At 40.9% G+C, this 21,591-nt stretch overlaps 1 protein-coding gene across 6 annotated transcripts in view; it reads left to right on the top strand.

Moving 5' to 3' along the window:
• Positions 1-21,591, top strand: part of VPS13B (vacuolar protein sorting 13 homolog B) — a 657,044-nt gene that overhangs the window by 27,411 nt on the left and 608,042 nt on the right. For all 6 annotated transcript variants that reach the window (XR_009246065.1, XM_058668587.1, XM_058668588.1 and 3 more), the window contains exon 4: positions 21,334-21,454. Coding sequence is in view for 5 of the 6 variants with exons in the window: in XM_058668587.1 (XP_058524570.1) it covers positions 21,334-21,454 (121 nt within the window). In the remaining variant the exon portion in view is untranslated. The remainder of the gene's footprint in view (positions 1-21,333; positions 21,455-21,591) is intronic.

Raw genomic sequence — 21,591 nt, 5'->3', positions numbered from 1 at the left:
GCTTTAAAATGTTGTTCTCTAACTGTACTTCTGCCCTCAACACTTTTACAACCATTTTCTGCTCCTTATTAGGAAAGTGTGCCAACACTTTCCCTTCACAGGCATGTTGAACACACATGGAACAACAATAGGCCCTGCTGATAGGTTTTTGTTTTACACAGTCATATCACTTGATCTCACTGCATGAATCCCTCAAAGTCTGCCTGGGCATATGCCACATGCAGATTTTGGTGCTTTCTGAGCATAAAGGTAAACAGTTGTAGTACCAGGAGTTTGGGACAGTGTAGTTTTGTTGGAGGCTGTATTGTAGGAAATTTACCCACAATATGTCAAAACACTGGGTCACTCTGATCCTTTCTAAACACTATCCTGGAAGAACCACTTTGAATTATCTTTAATATTGAAATTTCACTTACAAAATATTAGCTGATTGCTGTGTGCTTGGAAAGTGATATATGCCAATTATGTCCTTACCTTTAGATCATTTGGACTTCATAGTGGTGAACAGTTTCTCTCCTTTTGGGACTTTAGAGAACAAATTGGCTCATGGTGTGTTATGCCGTGCTAGTGCAGTCTAAAGAGTTGAAACACTAATGACTGCACTCCTCTGACTTGTTCAGCCTCTGAGTCTCATCTGTGAAATAGAGAAACTGCGTGTAGCCCTACTATGCTAGAAATAGTGGAGGTGTTACAGTGTAATCATGATGTGAAAAGACATTTAACCTTCATAAAGGAAACTGGATTGATTTGATTTACTGTCCATATATTTTTTATGGTATTCCAGTGTGTGCAAGGTAAGAATTTAGCTCCTGAGCCATTGTGCTGGGCCCAACTGTACATATTTTCATAAATTCATATGGGGTTTAGAATTGCTGATATTGAGTGTGGAACTTATTTTACTTTATTGGTTCTCTCATTTCCACCTGTATCAGTTAATGATTGTGATAACTTAGTCCACATTCTGCGTATCGCTTTGTTTGTTCATAACTTGGAGGGAAGTGTTTCCCGTAATTTGTAGGTGGTATGTTTGCTTCCCCTAGGGAAAACCCTGTGTGTTGTGAAAGGGATGAGTAGTCTGGCACTTACACTTGTGTAAGAACTCAGATTACATAATTGTTAATAAACTTTGTAATTTTAGCTTCATACGTTTACAGTCTAATTGGATGAATGTCTTAGGTTGAGTGTGTTGCTAAATAATTCCTAACCAAAGGCTGTATCTGGTATACACTTTAGACTTTGAGTTCTTGCTTCTGGCATTGTATTTGGAATGATGAAATAAGATTGGCAAGTAGGGCTTCCACGCTTTTGCTCAGAGTGAATGGAGAATTCTGCAAAGTCGCAACAAACGTAGTTACAACAGTCTAGAATGTTCCCTAGTGTAGAATTCAGACACAAGAGAGTTGTTCCAGTGTCAAAAGTAAGTAATGAGAGGGTGTTTGGGGTTTAGTACAGTGATTGAAGCACAACCTTGGGATACTCACATCGCATATTGTATTTGATTCCTGGCTCGGCACCTAATTCCTGCTTTCTGATTATGTACACCTGGGAGGTAGCAGATGAGGGCTCAGTTGAGTCCTTTCCTCCACACAGGACCCTGGGATTGAGTTCCCAGCTCTGGCTTCAGCTCAGCCCAGGCCTTGCAGGCATTTGGGGAGGGAAATAATGGATGGGAGGTATGTCTCTTTCTCTCTGCCTTTCAAAAAAAATCTATATGTATGTATAAAAGCTTTTAAAATAAAGTGATGTAGAGGAATTGGGGTATTTCAAAAAGGCCCATGGAAAAATGGATTTGAAAGATAGAAGAAACTGCAAATTTGTTATTTTATCTTCCATCAACAGCATTTTCCAAGAACTTTCAGCAGAACCCTTTCCAGCATGCTCCAGCAGTTTTTTCCTATAATTAACATTTTCCAAGAACCCCTATATGCAAGAATTCCAAATATTTTTACACCAAAATAAACTTAGCTTTTTTCTTTTCCAAACTTATTTCAGCAGTTGGGACCAGAGGTGTGGCGTTGTTGGCAGCCCATGTGGATGCCGATTTATATCCCAGCTGTCCCATTTCTGATCCAGCTCCCTGCTAATGTGCCTGGAAAAGCAATGGAAGATGGCACAAATGTTTGGGTCCTTAACAGTCTTGAGGGAGACATAACAGAAGCTGTTGGCTTTGGCTTGGCCCAACTTTGGCCACTGTAGTCATGTAGGAAGTGAACCAGTGTTTGGAGGATCTCTCTCTAGCTCTCTGATGGATAATGTTGAAAGAGAAAACAGTTTATTTCAGCAACAGAGAATGGAACAGCTCTGATATACTGGTTTACTTCCCTGTTGTCCATAACACTCGGTGCAGTGGGAATGAGGAGTGTGAAACTGGGCCTGGGAAACTCAATTCAGGTCTCTCGCATGGTTGGCAGGAAGCCAGCTACTTGAGCCATCGCTCCAGCTTTCCAGCCATTAGCAGGAAGCGAGAATGAGGTCCAAGGGTTGGGAGTTCCATCTTGGTACTTCACATGGTTTGTGGGTATCCCAATTGGCAGGTTACTCACTGGACCAAGTGCTTATTCTTCAGAATACTCAGGTCAACATTGTGCAGCCGTTGCCGTCTTTGACTTCCAGAACTCTAACCAGTTTGTAAAGTCGAAACTCTGTTCATTAAATAAATCCCATTATAGACCTAGTGCCCATCCCTGTAATTTTATTTTTCATGATCTTTACGAAGTTCCCTTGCAGAAGTGGTACTGGGTATAAATGCCCCTAATGTCCTGGGTAAGAGAGGGTAATAAACCAAGTTACTACTTCTGTCTGATGTAAAGTTACTTATGTTGGTGAAACTTTTTAAATAGATGAATCTGCTTCTGAGATGGGTACATGCCAAAGTCTTCTGATAAATGAAGTGTTCGTTTTGGTTCATAGCCTTATTTCTAATGTAGATCTTGAATGTTTTGATAGTTAAAAATATAAGCTTACTTTCCAGATAGTTTGAAATATACTAATAAGAGAAGCAATTTGAATTTCCAGGAGAACAAGTTTTGTTCAGCTATATATCCTCACTGCTTTTCTCCTTTTAAACTTGTTTTAAGATTATTTCTGCAAGTTCCATGTAGTTCAAAAAAATTATTGGAAAGTTTGAGTTACAGGAGGGTAGGGAGGGAGGGAGAGAGAATGAATCGTCTATCCATTGATTCACTCCCAAAATTTCTGCAACCTGGGCTGGCCAGGCTAAAGCCATGAATCAAATATCAGTCTTTCATGGTTGTGGCACGGGTCCAAGTACTTGGGTCTTCTTGAGCGGCTTTCCCAGGAATATAGTAGGGAACTGGATTGAAAGTGGAGCAGTGCTCATATGGGATACCAGTGTTGCAGTTAGTGGCTTAGCTTGCTGTGCCACAGCACTGGCCTCATTTGATTTTTAAAAATTTATCTTTTTCAAAAAATTTTCATGAAACACATTGAGAAGCATAGGAGATCCTCCATCCCTCATTTAATTTCTCTTATTTAGCATGTAATTCTTAATTTTTACAATGATTCTTTCAGATGATAGAATGATCTGTCAAGTCTGCAAAATCTCAAGTGTTTTTAATCTCATGTACCTACAGGCTCAAGTAGAATTTAAACTGTAGAAGTAAAAATGTTTATACACTTAGTATTTAAATTCAAAATTAGTTTTCTTTGTCCTATACACATTCTTAAGCATTTTAAGTCAAACTGGCAAACCATTTTGGTTTTAATCAAGTTTTGGCTCAGTAGTTTAGGTTTTTCTACAATATATTGTCTAATTTCCTATCACATGTGGTTGCATTATCTTCTAAGCCACTTTTAGCACAAAAGTAATTTCCTCCAAGATATCCCTCAGATGTTCAAGAGTTATAGGTGTTGAGAAAAGCTGTTTCTTTAAACTACCATCTGTAGATTTATTGAAAAAAACTGTTTTGAGTTTGAGTTTGAGAAAGTCATATGCAGTATGTTTGCTTTACTTTGCATTACCATATTTATATTTGTATGAGTTAGGAACACAATTCTTTGTAATTCTCTGGGAAAAGTGTGGAACACCTTCGAGATTGGCTCAGTTTCAAGTAATAAAAAAGAATGGGTTTGATAATCTGTAGGTGTAGGTGACTGATTTGAGAAGTGGCATGTTTTTATATTAGCAGCATTTTATGTAGTGTTCCCTTAGTTCTTTCTGTAGATTCACCTTTTAGTTTTTTTTCCCCTGCTGTCAGATCAAGTTAGATCAAACGTATAATCAAACATGTTTTGATTTGCGTGAAAAAGGTCTTTGAGAAAGGGCTTCACAAATGTGTACTCTATTGGAGTAGGCAAATAAAGCTTTCTTTGTTACAGCATCCTCTATTTTGAGCAGAAAGATGGCATTCTCTCATCGGATAGCTGCTTCTGTAGATTCAATCTGGGACTCCTATGTGGGTGGCAGATACCCATCTACTTAAGCCTAACCTGCTGCCTCCCAGGATGTACATTGGCAGGAAGCAGGACTGAAGAGCAGAACCAGTACTCAAACGCAGGCATGTCATGGATTATGGGTGTCTTAAACCAGCGACTAGAGTGAAATGCCTGCCTCTTGAATTACTTCGTAGTGTGCAAGTCTGCTTTATCAACTTTGTTAGGACCTCCAGAACTGTTTTTCATATTTCAAACCAAAACCCTCATCAATTAAGTAATTTTACATTCTTCTCTTCCCCAGCAAACACTGTTTTAATTTTGTGTCTTACATGGAATGCTTGCCAGTGGTGATTAATCACTGGTATGCTGGCCCCTTGCTTTCAGTTCCTGGAATTGTTGGATTGTACAATGGTCTTTGAGAAATTGCCATGTTTTATGTAACACCTGTACAATTTTATATTCCCATCAACAGCACAAGAGGATGTTTCTCTACATTGTCACATTCTTTTTAATCCATTGAATAGTACCCATTTTAAATGGATTTCAGCTCTTTTGCCTTTATAAAAATTCATTTGTCATTTTGTTGAGTTTTAAGAGTTCTTTATATCTAATGTTTACTATGTTCTTAGATGTGTGATTTTCAAATATTTCGTTCTGTAGATTTTGCCACGTTTTTGACAGTGTTTGATATATAGACCTTCTAATCTTAACGAAACCCACTTGATCTGTTTTGGTGTTACATCTAAGAATCCATTGAAATATCTCAGGTGTTAAAGGTTTGTCCCTGTGTTAAATTTTAGTTCTTACATGTAGAGAGCTAATTTAAAATGAACTAAATTTGTAAATACGATGATTTTATGTAAAATGTATCGGACCCACCTTCATCTTCTGCCTCTGATTATCCATTTTTCAGCAATTTTTGTTGCAGAGGTGGTTCTTTGTCCGTTGAACGGTAATATTACCCATACTGAAAATCATTTGGTCCATTTTAATTTGATTTTTCAGTATCATTCTGTTGCTCTCTCTTTTTTTTTTTTTTTTAAGGATTCGGTTATTACAAAGTCAGATACACAGAGAGGAGGAGAGACAGAGAGGAAGATCTTCCGTCCGATGATTCACTCCCCAAGTGGCCGTAGCGGCTGGTGCTGTGCTGATCCGAAGCCAGGAGCCAGGAACCTCTTTCGGGTCTCCCACGCAGGTGCAGGGTCCCAAAGCTTTGGTCCATCCTCGACTGCTTTCCCAGGCCACAAGCAGGGAGCTGGATGGGAAGTGGAGCTGCCGGGATTAGAACTGATGTCCATATGGGATTCTGGCGCGTTCAAGGCAAGGACTTTAGCTGGTAGGCCACACCACTGGGTCCTCTGTGTGTTCTTAAGCTGGAACTGTATTGTTTTCATAAATAGTGGCTTGTAGTAAAGTTTGAAATAAACTATGAGTTTCTGTAGTTTACATTTTTCCAAAATCTTGTGACTATTTGGGACTTTTTGCAGCTTTGTTTGAATTTGAATATTCGCTTTAAAAGGTCTAAAAGTGCCACTGGATTTTGATAGGGTTTGTGCAGATTCTGTGGACTGTTTAATCGTAGTGAGTTACATCTAGGTCCATGCACGTGTGCTGTCTTTCTGTTGGTTTTGGTCATCTTTCATTTCCTTTAGCATGTGTTACAGTAAAATTTTTTCCTAAATTTTGTTAGTTTGAATATTGTAAATAGAATTGGTTCTATTTTATTTTTTAAAAAGATGTATTTATTCACTTGATTATCAAAATGATAGAGAGAGGGAGAGCTCTTCCATGTGCTGGTTCACTCCCCAAATGGTTGCAATGGCTAGAGTTTGTTTGGTCTGAAGGATCTTTCTCTGGGTGTCCCCCATGAGTGCAGGGGCCCAAGGCCTTGAATAAACCCCTGCTGCTTAATGGAATTATTCTTATTTCTCTCATTTGTTAACTCTAGTAATTTTATTGAATTTGCATAATTTTTTTATGTAGAATTGTATCATTTGTTGAGAAATATTTTTGTTTTGCCATTCCAATGTGGGTACCCTTTGTATGATTTTTCTGGATGGAAACTTACCTATAATACCAAATAGCCATGACAGAAGCAGGCTATATAGTGTTCGTCCTCCCCCATCCCTTTTATGTTGAATGATTCTTGCATCTTGGGATGGATTCCACTACTTTCTGGTGTGTAATCTTTTTTTTTAATTTTAAGATTTATTTATTTTTATTGGAAGATCAGATTTATAGAGAAGAGAGACAGAGAATGGTCTTCCATCCACTAGTTAAGTTCCCAAGGGGCTGCAATGGCTGGGGCTGAGCCTAGGCGAAGCCAGGAGCCAGAAACTGCTTCTGGGTCTCCCATGTAGGTGCAAAGTCCCAAGGCTTCCTTGACTGCTTTTCCAGGCCACCGGCAGGGAGCTGGATGGGAAGTGGAGCAGCCGTGTTTAGAACTGGCACGTCCATATAGGATACCGGCGCATGCAAGGCGAGGACTTTAGCTGGCAGGCTACTGTGCCGGGCCCCTCTAATCTTTTCAGTCTGCTATGTTGAATTCAGTCTACTAGTCCTTCGTTGATATCTTTGCATTAATGCTCTCATAAAGGTAAACATTTGATTTTCTTGTGGTATCTTTGTCTTTAGTATCACGGTCTGTTTTTTTCCCCTTAAAGATGTGTTTTACTCACTTGAAAGGTGGAGTTAGAGATGGGGAGGGACAGAGATCATTCATCTGCTGATACACAGCCAGAATGGCAGCGATAGCCAGAGTGGAGCCAGACGAAATCCAGGAGCCAAGAATTTCAGCTGGGTCTCCCATGTGGGTGCAAGGGCTCAAGAACTTGGGCCATCTTCTGCTTATTTCCCAGACACATCAATGGGGAGCTGGATTTGAAGCGGAACGGCTGGGACTTGAACCAGTGTCTAAATAGAATGCTTTAACTGTTGTGTAAAAATGCCAACTCCAGTATAAGGGCTCTTATAAAATGTAATAGTAACTATTCCTTTCTCATTTTCTTGAAGAGTTTAAGCAGAATTGTTAATTTTTAAAAATTTATTTTAAAGATTTGTTTATTTTTGTCACAAAGTCAGATATACAGAGAGGAGAGACAGAGGAAGATCTTCTGTCCGATGATTCACTCCCCAAGTGACCACAATAGCCGGTGCTGTGCTGATCCGAAGCCGGGAACCAGGAACCTCTTCCTGGTCTCCCATGCAGGTGTAGGGTCCCAAGGCTTTGGCCGTCCCATGACTGCTTTCCTGGGTCACAAGCAGGGAGCTGGGTGGGAAGTGGAGCTGCTGGGACTAGAACCGGCAGCCATATGGGAACCTGGCACGTTCGAGGTGAGGACTTGAGCCACTAGGCCACGCCGCCGAGCCCAGAATTGTTAATTCTAAGAATGTGCTGGCTTTGCTAAGGAATGTCACCTGTTTCTCAAATTTTCTTTTGGGAGAATTTCTTTCCGCCCATCACTTGCCATGATTCTCTGATTTCTGATTGGATGACTTGGATGTTGCTGGCTTTGTATTTTGTTGAACTTGTTCATTTTGTTTCTTTTTGGAAGTTGAGATGTCTACTATTTAAAAACTATACTGAGTTACCCACATTGAGTTTCCTGTAGTCAAACTATATTTGGGTCTTAATAGTTCGGCAGTTTGTTAAGCTGTTTAATTGCATGAAATGCTAGTAACCTAAATTAAAAAATTATATAAGGTGAACAGATTTCATGTAATCCATATATACAGGTTTAAGAGCATAAAAGATACTTCCCATCCATTCTAATACCTTCCCTGTTCCTTTATTTTTTTGCTTTTCCTTTTAATATTTTTAATAAGACTTAATTTTGTTTAAAAGGTGGAGTTACATAGCGGTGAAGGGATATTGAGATTTCATCAGTTGATTCACTCCCTAAATGATTTTTTTTTAAAAATTTATTCATTTTATTACAGCCAGATATACACAGAGGAGGAGAGACAGAGAGGAAGATCTTCCGTCTGATGATTTACTCCCCAAGTGAGCCGCAACGGGCCGGTGCGCGCCAATCCAAAGCCGAGAACCTGGAACCTCTTCTGGGTCTCCCATGCGGGTGCAGGGTCCCAATGCATTGGGCCATCTTCCACTGCTTTCCCAGGCCACAAGCAGGGAGCTGGATGGGAAGTGGAGCTGCCGGGATTAGATCCGGCGCCCATATGGGATCCCGGGGCTTTCAAGGCAAGGACCTTAGCCGCTAGGCCACGCCGCGGGGCCTTTTTTTTTTTTTTCCCTAAATGATCTTAACAGCTGGTGCTAGGCCGGACCAAAGCCAGGAACTCAGATTCTTTTGGGTCTCCCACGTGATGCAGAGACCTAAGTACTTGGACCATTTGCTGCTTTGCCAGGTGCATTTGTAGGGAGATAAATCCAAATAAAACAGGTCTTGAACTGGCACCCACATAGGATGCTGATGTGGAGGTTTAATATGTTTTGCTGCAGTGCCTGCTTTGGCCTGTTATTATAATGTGCTTTTACTGGAAACCCATGTGTTTAATATTGCATCCACCATTTTACTCTTAAATCTAGAACTATCTGGCTGTCTGTCTCTTTGACTCTTCAGTAAAAATTGGAGGAAAAAAAGGAAAGGATACTTTCTCAAAACTGCATGTTAAATCTGGTTTGTCTGGATCTCATTTCCTGGTCAGATAGAAAAGGATTGCCAGCTTCAGCATGGTAAGGATTCCTTGACTCGTGACAATTGTTGAGTGTTTGCTTGGAGGCCAGAATTGGAATCGCTTTTTTGGAGCTGTACTAAAAGTACGGTCCAAAGACTTAAACAACTTTTGCTGAGATGACTTGTCAAGATTACTGTGACGACACCAAGTTCCACAGAATCATCAAAGATTTGATGATCTTGGGAGTGACCCAACAGGAACAGATCATGGTGTTGCATCCATCCATGGGAAACAGTTGGAAGATGAACTTCATCCAGACTAGGAATTCGTCATGGGTGGAATTCTTGTAATTGTCAGTACGGCTGGACATCAGTGGCAGCCAGTTCTTTGTGACCCTCACTCCTACCTAGCTGCTTATTGGCAAACATACCTTTTTGGGCAAATGTGTCCGAATATAGGAATGGTGAATCAAGTGAACATGGTGGAAACCAACTCCCAGGATCATGCTGTGGAATATGTGAAGGTCGATAAGGCGTCTGGGTAGACTTGTTGGCCTCATAGGCGCACCCAGGTCTTCAGGAAGGACCCAGCCAACTAACTTCCACATGATCTAGAAGGACACTTAACTCTACTTGTTTGGCCTTTTGTATAATGTGGTTAAAGGGTCCCTAGTAAATTAGTGACGGAAGTTCATCCGCACAAGATGATGCTCTTCTTTCTCCCCTTGCACGTGGGCAGAAAAAAGCGTTTGGAGAAATGTCTGTCTGCACTTACTCACAGCCCACTGTGTGATAGGAGAGCCTAGACTTCTCTGGGTGTTTGCTCTACCTACTTAAAACCAAACAGAGCAGACTCACTGAGTACCTGACCAACTTCTTCCTGGGCCATTTTATGTTCTGGAGATGAGATAGCTGACAGCCACAGAATTTGAAAGTCAGCGACCTCTCTGCCTTCTTCACTCTACGTACACCCTCTTGCAATTATCTGCATATGTAGGCAATGTAGACCTTTTTCTCTTGAGTTTACCTCTCAACACGAGAAATCCACACTGCTTCTCCAGATACTTAGACATCCCATACAAAGCATGCCACATTTTTGCCAAGTGAAAAAGGTACCAAAATCAAGTTTCTGAGAAGGTGTCAAATGAGAAATGATAATGTGTAATACTAAAAAAGTTACTTTACTAAAAACAAATAAAAGCATTGCCTGTTTCTGTCCCCTCCCCCCCCCCCGAAAGGATAAAAATCTGTAATGAGCATAAGGATCATCTTAATTTTCTGTTTAAAAAAGTTCTCTATGGCTTGGTGCAATGGCTCAGTTCTGAATCCTTGCAACTGCTGGGATCCTGTAAGGGCACCGGTTCGTGTCCCAGTGGCTCCATTTCCCATCCAGCTCCCTGTTTGTGGCTTGGCAAATCGGGATACTCCAAAGCCTTGTGACTCTGCACTCATGTGGGCGACCTGGAAGAGGCTCCTGGCCTCAGATCGTTTTAGCTTTGGCTTTTGTGGCCATTTGGAGAGAGAACCAGTGGATGAAAGTCCTTTCTCTCCTCTCAGCAGATCTGCCTTTCTAATAAAAACAAATTTTAGACCCCCAAAGTTGTCTGATGAAGAAACTCCTCTAAATTTTTTAAAATCTAAGACTTTACAGAAATTGATAGGATCTTTATACATCCAGTTTTTAAAAAATCAAAATAATTTTTAATAAAAAGATTTGTTTCTTTGAAAGGATTAGAGGGAGAGACAGAGGGTTTCTATTGGCGACTTCATTTCCCACAATGGCTGGGAATAAGTGGCTCCAAAGCCAGGGGCTGGCTGCCTCTGGATCTGCCATGTAGCTAGCTGGCAGGATCTTCAACACTTGACTTGAGCTGCCATCCACTGCTTCTCTGAGGCATACTAGCAGGGAGCTGGATTGAAGGACAGACGAGGACTGGACCAGCAGTCTAATATGGGACATGCTAACATCCGAAGTGTTGGCTTAACATACTGCAATACAGCAGTAGAACACAGCACCCAGTGAGCTCTTGATAAAATGTGACCTGCTCAATGCTCAGCTCTAAGTTGTAATTATTCTTTTGAGAGATCAGGTGATAGAATGGCCAAGGAGGGGATGTTCCTGGCCTAGTCTGTTACCTCTAAAAGGCCTTATCTTTAAGTTCCTTATTTGGATTTGAGGGATTAAAGTTTTCAACCCATTAACTGTTAGTGCAACCATACTATGGCAATAATGAATGTTACGTTTATTATCATAAGGGGTGGTGGTTTTTTGTTTCCTTTCTCGTGTTCTCAAGTATATTTCCGAGTCCGTGACTTCTTGTGACATTTTCTGAAGTGCAACGTTACTCCTGGAGGTTCTTGATAGTATCTGACAGTTGCCAGTTTATACGTGAGAAGAGGATAGCGATGAATGTCCAGTTAGAGCCTGTAACATTTCCAAGTCCCTTTTACAGTTTCAGGATTGTTGTGCTCAAAGCTGATGAGTCAGTTTCTGCCTGCCGGGTTTGATGCCCTAGGTTTGAAGAGCCTAAGTCGGATCACTTCCTACTTCCACGCTTCAGTTCAGAGTATGTTACTCTGTGTTTTTAAGCAAGGACTTGGAATGTTTTGGCTACCTGTTTTTAAGTTTAGTCATCAGTCTTACAGCATTGTAAATCTGGAAGTTGGCAATGTTTAAGTTGACTAGCACTATAAGAGCTGAGGGGAAAAGTATGTAGCATGATCCCCTGGTCTGTCAGTGTGAAAGTAGTAGATCAATTTATATACAGTGTTTGCCACATTTTCCTTCTGTTAGGAACCTGTGTAAGGAAATTATATTCTTGCCTATTACATGACAAGCAAAAGGCAGTATTTTCAAAAATAGCTATGTGGTCTGCAAGGAAAACATTCTTTTGCTGTGAAATACACTTGCCAGAAATTTTATAACGATTCCAACTTAAGAAAGGTACAGTTGTAATGTATTGAGCTTAAAATTATTTCAAGATTTTTTTTTTAAAGATTTTATTATTATTATTGGAAAGCCGGATATACAGAGAGGAGGAGAGATAGAGAGGAAGATCTTCCATCCGATGTTTCACTCCCCAAGTGAGCCGCAACGGCCGGTGCTGCGCCGATCCGGTGCTAGGAACCAGGAACCTCTTCCGGGTCTCCCACGGGGGTGCAGGGTCCCAAAGCTTTGGGCCGTCCTCTCCTGCTTTCCCAGGCCATAAGCAGGGAGCTGGATGGGAAGTGGAGCTGCCGGGATTAGAACCGGTGCCCATATGGGATCCCGGGGCTTTCAAGGCAAGGACTTTAGCTGCTAGGCCACGCCGCCGGGCCATTCAAAATATTTTAACAAATGTATTTGAAAACAGTTTGTTGATACTTGCAAAAAGGAAGATGTGATAGTCTAAAATGGTACCTGCTGGTTAAAAGCAGATGAACTAAAATATTCTGATAGAAGTAATTCTAGTTTCAACAATAAATACCATAGCCTTAATTCACTTGATTCTAAAAAAAATTTTTATTGGAAAGGTAGCTCAGATTTATGGAGAGCTGGAGAGACTGAGAAAGATCCTCCATCTGCTGAGTCACTCCCCAGATGGCTGCAATGGCTGGAGCTAAGCTGATCTGAAGTCAGGAGCCAGGAACTTTACCTGGATCGCCTAAATGGGTGCAGGGTCCTAAGGTTTTGGGCCATCCTTGACAGCTTTCCTAGGCTATAAGCAGGGAGCTGGATGGGAAGTGGAGCAGCTGGGGCACCAGTCGGCACTCATATGGGATCCTGGCACATTCAAGGTGAAGATTTGGCCACTGAGCCATTACACCAGGCCTACTCTTGTTTCACTTTACTTTGATTGGGCGGGGTTTCCGATGAATGTTACTTGAAATGAATAGAATTAACATGTAATTAAAATGGAAACAAACTCAAAATAGGAAAAGAACTTTAAAAAATATGATTTCTTTACCTAATCAAGGAGGGTCTACACATTCAGTAATGTTTGCTTCTTTGTGTACCTGAGTGCCCTAAATAATTTTTATTTTTTCTCTACAGTAAAATTTTAAGTTTATTATAAATTTTGTTGAAGCAAATACCCTCCAAAATTTGCTTTGTAATAATAGATGTATAGCTTGTAGGGACACTAAGTCTTTATTGAACACTCACATGTAGTCTACTCTCCCCTTCTTTGTTTGCTGGTATTAACTTTTAAATGATAAAATAACTTTTTTTTTTTGCTGTAAAATGTTTGTCATCTGTGTGTGCCAAATTTATTAGACTGCTGGCGTTTTAGTGCATTTTGGCTGTAATGTTTATTATGACATCACTGTTATCTCTATACAGTATGAGATTTCAGATGGTTTCAGTGTTGAATATTTTCATAATTATGCTAGTTTTGGCAATTCACTTGGAACTTTTTCACATCTCTTCAAAGAGCATGTTTTACTTCTGGACTTTTGAGGCAACTGCATGTTTTAAAAATTAATAGTGTGCTTTTCATATGGATATGGGGAACTATATGGACATTTCTGTGGATTTGTTGAATTAGATGTAATTACAGTAAGGTTTTATTCACAATAATACTTTTTATCCTTTTAATTGGAAAGTTGGTTTTACAGAGAGAAAGAAATACAGAGGAAAAGATATGGAACCAGAAGCCAGAAACTTGTTCCTAGTCTCCTGCGGACCACAAGCAGGGAGCTAGAAGGGAAGTAGAGCAGCCAGGATACGAACCAGGGTCCACATGGGATCATAGTGCATGTAAAACGAGGACTTTAGCCACTAGACTACCGCGCCAGGTCCAGTAATTCTTTTTTAAAAATATTATTATTATCATTTTATGATAGTTCCGTAGACCCTGGGATTTCCCTTATCCCTTCTTCAATTTCCCTTCCCCCACCGAGTTCCTCTATATCATTACTAAAGTATACTTCTTCATACACAGTCATATGTCCATCATTGCGGGCATGGACAATGGCAGAGAATCCAGCATCCTATTGTCAAGGTATAGTAAACAGTTTCATTGTAAGTTCATCTTTGTCTGGAAGTAGAAATGCGTACTACATTACATCCTCACATCTGGATATCTTAGTCTCCATTTCACAGTTACTGTACATCCCCTCAAATGAAAAGTCATAATACAAAATCAACAATAGAAAGAAAAATAGAAATTTACAATGCCATGAAGTTAAATAACATGTTACTAGATATGACAGTCTCCATTACAAAGCTACTATACATCTCCTTAAATGAAATACCACAAAACAAAATCAATATCAGGAAGAAAAAAGAAATTAACAACACCATGAAGTCAAATAACATGCTACTAAATGACTAACGTGTAGCTGAGGAAATGAAAATCATGAACCTTCTTGAAGAAAATGATGCTACTGTATGATCTGTGAGTCATTGAAGAGTTTAATCAGAAGAAAGTGTTTTGAAGAGATGAAACATGCAGAAAACATCAAAACCCATGCAATATAGTTTCCACTGATTTTTGTTGGTGAAATGTGTCTCTTCTAGACAACAAACAGTTGGGTTTTGTGTTTTAATCCAGTCTACTAATCTATGATGTTTGCTTGAGCTTAAGCCATTTACATTCAGGGTTAATATGTCTGGGTGGTAATTTGTTCCTGTCATTTTAGGAATGAATTGTTCATTGGTTTAGCCTTCCGTTGTCATTTTACTGGGATGTTCTTCATGTTTGCCTTTGGTTTTGTTGGGTGCTATTCCTCTTCTCTGTCAAGAGAACATCTTGAAGTATCATTTGTAGGACAGGTTTGGAAGAGGCAAATTCTTTTAACTTTTCTTTACTGTGGAAGAATTTTATTTTATTTTCAAAGACAAAAGAAAGCTTTGTTGGATATATTATCCTAGGCTGACAATTTTTTTCTTTTAGAATCTGGAATGAGTCACTCCATTCTCTTCTTGCCTGTAGAGGAGTTTCCTGTGAGAGATCTCCTGTGAGTTTAATTGGCATTCCTTTATATGTCAATTGAATTTTTTCACGTGCACATGTAAGGATCTTTTCCTTATGTTCAATTGAAGAGAGCTTGATGATCATGTGTGGTGGTGAAGATCATTTTTGATCAAGCCTGGTGGGAGTTCTGTGCCCCTCTTGGATCTTGTTTTCCAATTCTTTCTCTAGATTAGGGAAATTTTCCCTTATTGTTTCATTAAATACCTTTGTAAAACCAGTTTCTCTTTCTGCACCTTCTGGGACTCCTATAACTCTTACATTCGGCCTCTTAATAGTGTCTTTCAATTCTTGAATACGTTTTTTGGCCTGATCCAGCTCTGCTTCTAGCTTTTTGTTTGCTTCCCCCTGATGACTGGAAATACTTTCCAATTCTGAGATTCTTCTTTCTGCTTGCTTCATTCTATTTTGGAGACTCTGCATTGTACTTTTAATTTACTCTACTGTTTTCTTAATTTCTGATGTATCGGCCTTGATTTGCTTTATTGCTGCTATTGCTTGTGTAAGATATTCCTTAAATTCTTTGAACTCTTGTATGTGCTTCTCATTGTTGATCAGAAGCTTTAAAATGAGTCTTACGGATTCTGTGTGCCGCATTTTCTCGATGTCTTCCTCAGTTAACTCTGAGGTTGGCATAGGGTTTTGCTCCTTTGCAGGAGAGTTTTCAGTAATACTCATTGTGCCTTTGTCTCTTCTTTTGCTGTTGGTCATTGTACTTCTGGTTAGCAGAGCCTTCTCTTTGGGACAGGTTTCTAAGCTGTGTCACCCACAGGTCTACAGTTTGATTTTGCTTATTGCAGGTGGTACACAACTCTTTGCTTACAGCCACTTGTGCCACTCCCTCCAGCGAGTTCCAGGTCTGGATTCTTGTGTTAGATTTCCACAAAGAACTCCATAGCCCCAACTCCTGGCTCACCAGTCTCTACCCCCTGTGATATCATGCTGTTGTTTCACTGTTGTCCGTACAACCTTTCTCCCGCTTCTGTTTGGAGAAGGTCCCAGGATTAGGGAGACACCAGGTGTCCTATATAGCTAGGGTATTGGTGATGCTGATCTTGTTGGAATGTGTTGGACATTAGGTGTGGGTGCCACACGGACCTATTTTGACCTCTAGATGCCACAGTCAGTATTATTTTTTTGCGGGACCAGTGCAATCCACGGAACTCAGTGAGTTCTGGTGAGCTCAGCACATGTGCAGTTCACTGTTGTCCCCTGCAGTCCTAAAGCTATTGCCACAGTGTACAAAATGTCTCCTGACGTACCACTACTAGAGTTCTTGACCTGCTGGCCGTCAGATCTGAGAGCTACCCACACCTGCCTTGGGTGGAACCTGTAGAATGCCACGTTGCTGCAGTTCACTGAGTCATAAATGAGTTCACTTCCAGCTCAGTGTGTGCTTAATCCTTTCCCTTGTCTTTGCCTGCTTAAGTGAAATGGTGCCCAATTTGGCTCTAGGGGCTGAGTGGGCTGTGAAATCCACCCTGTTCTCACACTGCCCGTCTGCCTGGGTTCTGTTGCTCTGTCTCTGCTCCTGGTCAAATCAAACAGACCAGCAGGACGGACAGTTCTTTGTCTGGGTTTACCTCCCAAGCTCCCAGTGCAAGTCCCTTCCCACATGGTTGCTGGTGAAGTTCCAACTGCTGGTGGAATTCAGATGGCCGTTAGCTGAATGCTGCTGGAGTATCTGTCACTGCAACACCACACCATTGTTTTTGCTGCTTTCCTGTATCTGTCAGTCTCCAGGTACCCCTCTGCTGTTGTTCTGTCCTCTCCTGTTTCCTGGAATGTGTCCTCTCTGCTTCATCCTGATTAAATGTTTCTCTATCCGTTTAAACACATCCTTACCCTATTCTGCCATCTTGATTTTTCTCCAGTAATTCTTGTTTAATCTTTTTTTTATTTTTAAAGATTCATTTTTATTATGAAGTCTGATATACAGAGAGGACGAGAGACAGAGGAAGATGTTCTGTCAGATGATTCACTCCCTAAGTCACTGCAATGGCTGGAGCTGAGCCAATCTGAAGCCAGGAGCCAGGAACTTCATCTAGGTCTACCATGCGGGTTCAGTGTCCCAAGGCTTTGGGCTGTCCTCAACTGCCTTCCCAGGCCAGTAGCAGGGAGCTGATGGGAAGTGGAGCTGCCGGGATTAGATGCAGTGCCCATATGGATTCCAGTGTGTTCAATGCGAGGACCTTAGTCACTATGTCCCTGCACTGGGCCTTCTTTTTCAACATTTTAAAAGCATTTGATTTGCCAAATAATAGAGCATACCATCAAAGAGATTGAATAGCAAAGTTTTTTTTTCTTATGATTTATGTTTATTTTCAGATATATAGAGTGGAGGAGAGACAGAGGAAAGCCAGATATACAGAGTGGAGGAGAGATAGAGGAAGATGTTTTTCCAATGATTCATTCCGCAAGCCGCTGCAACAGTGAGAGCTGCGCTGATCTACAGTCAGGTGACAGGACCTTCTTGGTCTCCCATGTGGGTGCAAGGTCCCAAGGCTTTGGGCTGTCCTGGACTGCCTTCCCGGGTATAAGCAGCGAACTTGATGGGATGGGGGCAGCCAGGATTAGAACTGGCGCCCATATGGGATCCAGGAGTCTGCAAGGTGAGGACTTCAGCTGCTAGGCTTCCACATTAGGCCCAGAAAGGTTTTTTTTAATGAAAAACCATGATGTTCAGTTTGCATTAACCCTAAAATGAACATAAGTTCATGTGAAAAATTATTTTAGGATAGCAGATATTTTACTTTTTGCTCTTTTTGCGTTTTAATGCTTCTCTGTAGTGTTATGGCATGTGTGATTTTACCTTCTCTTCTTTGCAATGTGTGATTGGACATAAGTTTTCATTAAGACGGTGCTTTCATGATTCTTATTTGCCTCTAGTTTAATGCTAGCTTCGCAAATTGCATGTTCTTTTGATTTTTTTCTAAAATTAATAACATTGATAAAGGTATCATAAACTGGTGTTATTTCTGATAAATTAATTCATTGCACCATTATACCCTTTGTGCTAGTATATTTATATTCTCATTCCACATCAGCATCTTTTTCCCAAGTATGTATCTGCTTCCGCCTCCCCACTTCATCCCGCCCCTGACTGACTTCTTTGGAAAGCGTTAGAGGAACAGATAGAGACCTTCGTCTACTCTGCAGATGGCTACAACAGGTAGTACTGACCAGGCCAAAATCAGGCGCATCAGCTGAGTTTGCTACTTGAGTGATAGGAACCCATGGAATACTTCGGCTATGCTGTACTGCCTTTCCCAGACTGTTAGCAGGGAGCTGGCTCAGAAGTGGAGCAGCTGAGACATGAATCAATGCCCATTTGGGATGCCAGCATCACAAGTAGTAACATTACCCACACTATGCCACAGTGTGTATCTTTGGTCTTGTATGCTTAAAAAAATTAGTTGGCATCGTGAAGGAGCTATCTATACCTAATACTGTGTCCACTTTAACTTTCCGTTTGCTCTTGGAGCTCCTTATTTATGGTTTCCACTCCTGTCCCTTTTGTTGGCAGCTTCGTCCTGTTATCAGATTGGTAACAGGTCAACTTGAATGAAGACAGCATTTCTCCATAGGCTTTGTTAACACAGTTTTTACTGAACCAGTCCATGCCTTTACCATACTGGTATTGTTCTATTCTTTTTTTTTTTTTTTTTAAGATTTATTCATTTTATTACAGCCAGATATACACAGAGGAGGAGAGACAGAGAGGAAGATCTTCCGTCTATGATTCACTCCCCAAGTGAGCTGCAACCGCTGGTGCTGTGCTGATCCGAAGCCGGGAACCTGGAACCTCCTCCAGATCTCCCACGTGGGTGCAGGGTCCCAAAGCATTGGGCCGTCCTCAACTGCTTTCCCAGGCCACAAGCAGGGAGCTGGATGGGAAGTGGAGCTGCCGGGATTAGAACTGGCGCCCATATGGGATTCTGGGGCTTTTTTTTTTTTTTTTTTAGATATTTTATTATTGGAAAGCCGGATATACAGAGAGGAGGAGAGACAGAGAGGAAGATCTTCCATCCGATGTTTCACTCCCTAAGTGAGCCGCAACAGCCGGTGCACACCGATCCGATGCCGGGACCAGGAACCTCTTCCGGGTCTCCCACGCGGGTGCAGGGTCCCAAAGCTTTGGGCCGTCCTCTCCTGCTTTCCCAGGCCACAAGCAGGGAGCTGGATGGGAAGTGGAGCTGCCGGGATTAGAACCGGCGCCCATATGGGATCCCGGGGCTTTCAAGGCAAGGACTTTAGCTGCTCTCTGGGGCTTTTTTTAAGGCAAGGACTTAGCCGCTAGGGCATGCCGTCGGGCCCTATTGTTCTATTCTTAAATATTGTATAGTCTAGGTTTATTTGCTTAATCGTTATTCCTGCCATGTGCTATATATGTATATATCCTTTATTATGTTTTCCCTTCTAATTTGACTCCAATATTAGCCTAGAACATCCATACACTCTTTCTAGACAGGCTCACTTCATTTGCTTTTCCCTGTATAAGGCCCTATATTAGAACTTGGATCCACTACAGAGATACTCTGGAGTAGTCAAAGTCAGTCCTGATAGCACCGTCTTTTTTTTTTTTTGTTAACTAAAAGTGATGAATCAAACAAGTAAATTGTTTTCCTTGGTAAAGTTGCCTGACATGGCAGTGCATTCCCTGACAGGTGTAGCAGTTGTGGATGCTAGCCACCGTCAGTGTGTCTTTGTGTATGGATAGGAACAGTATGGATGCCAGGGTTGGCAGGGGCAAGAATGATCACATCAGTGCTGGACCACTGGGGCCTGTCACCCTTGAAAGCCATAGTGTGAAACTGCCATCCGGTTGTCCCAGTTGCCTCTGGGGAATTGCACTGGGTCAGTGGAAGCATGTGCCAGGATGGTAGCCCTTGGATGGTACTGGTCACCTCGTAGCCAGTTTGACTTTGTCACTGTGGTCCTCAGTGGCAACATATGCTTTGAACCTGATCTCTTGGTACTGTGGGACTGCTTTTCACTGAAGTAATTTCTGAAACTTCATTCTTGAGGGATGCCTTCTGGAGAACGTGAGTGATCTCAGCCTTTTTGTTGGACATGGAGAAGGGATAGATTTTTATCTAGGGACTTGGCCTTCCTGACCTTAACAGCTTGGCTTGGTAACTGGAAGCCACTCCTTATTGTTGACCTTGACTCCACCAGCTCACATCCAGATGCTGTTGCAAAAGCCACTGCAAGGAGCTGTGGCTTCCCATTCTAAGGCTGCTGGACCCTCCTGCTACACTACCCTCTTGGTGCCCTCTTGGAGAAGACCGTACGCTTAGTTTTAATGCTTGACTTCTCTTGTTCTTCTAAATAAAATGACGATGTTTGTGTGCTGTTACTTAACAAACCAAAAATGCACCTCTGCTGTAGACTAGCTATGTATGTGTTTGATAAATTTAAAAATCCTGGGGAACACACCTTCTGTCTAATGTAGTAAATTCAGTAATTGAGACATAATATGTAAATGTTGAATCACAACAAGGAAAGTGTACCCATTTGCATTTTATACGTAAGGGGATGGCTTTCAAAAAATTTAAGTTATCCATATTAAAACCGGTTTAAACCTTTGTGGTGGATGCTTGACACAAGTTAACATGCCTGACTGCTTGGTTTGAGCATTCCTTGTTTACTTCTGAGCCAGCTTCCTGGTAATCTGAGCTGTGGCAGAGCAAGTAATGCCTAAATACTTGGATCCCTTCCATCCACATGGGAGACCCCAACAAGTTTCAGGTTGCTGTCTTCAACCTAGTCTAGTCCCAGCTTGCAGGCATTTGAGAAGTGAATGAGTTGATGGAAGATCTGTGTCTCTTTTCAACAAAATGAAAATAAATGGAAAAAGAATTTTAGAATCTGTTTTAAGCTATATATCAGTCTGAGAATGATTAAGGTTAATCATTAGGATGACTAAGAATTGAGCGAAATACAGAGCAGTGAGGAATTTAACAAATAACAAAGGAAACATTGAGACCTTTCAATATATTTTACACTTAGAGATGAAATAGTTTAAAAACCTGCACCAGTCTTTTTTTCTTTTTTTTTGCTCGTTTGTTTTGTTTGCTAAACCATTCTTAGGGCATTAACAAGTGGCTTTTCTTGTGATATCAGAAATGAAATTTTATAGTTTTAAATAACTAGATGCTGCTGGAGGATGCAAATTAAGGAAATTGTTTATTCAGTTTTTTAGAGTTGAAAAATAAATTGAAAGTCCATCTTAGTATCTTGGGTAATCATAAACTGCATATAGGGAATATAACATTTCCTGTCTCTTGAATGTGATTGATGCTTTGCTTTTTTCTTTTTTTTTTTCTTTAAAATAAAAACAGGATGAGCATGAAAGCTGTGGCTCTAATTCTACCAACCGCAGTGTTACTGAGAGCACAAAAGCATCAGTAAAACCCCGAAGAATTCAACATGCTGCGCCTACAGATCCTGATTTGCCACCAGGTAACTTGCAGTAGGATTGATAATGACAACATTTCACTTGTTAGTGATTTTAGTTCTTCATAGAATATACATTTTCAGTCTTTAATATCATGAAATTTCAGATATGTGTCCAGAACCCTTAGAAATGGCTTTCATTC

This window comes from Ochotona princeps, chromosome 9 (genome assembly GCF_030435755.1).
Source record: "Ochotona princeps isolate mOchPri1 chromosome 9, mOchPri1.hap1, whole genome shotgun sequence".
NCBI lineage: Eukaryota > Metazoa > Chordata > Mammalia > Lagomorpha > Ochotonidae > Ochotona > Ochotona princeps.
This window is presented reverse-complemented; position numbering and strand designations above follow the sequence as displayed.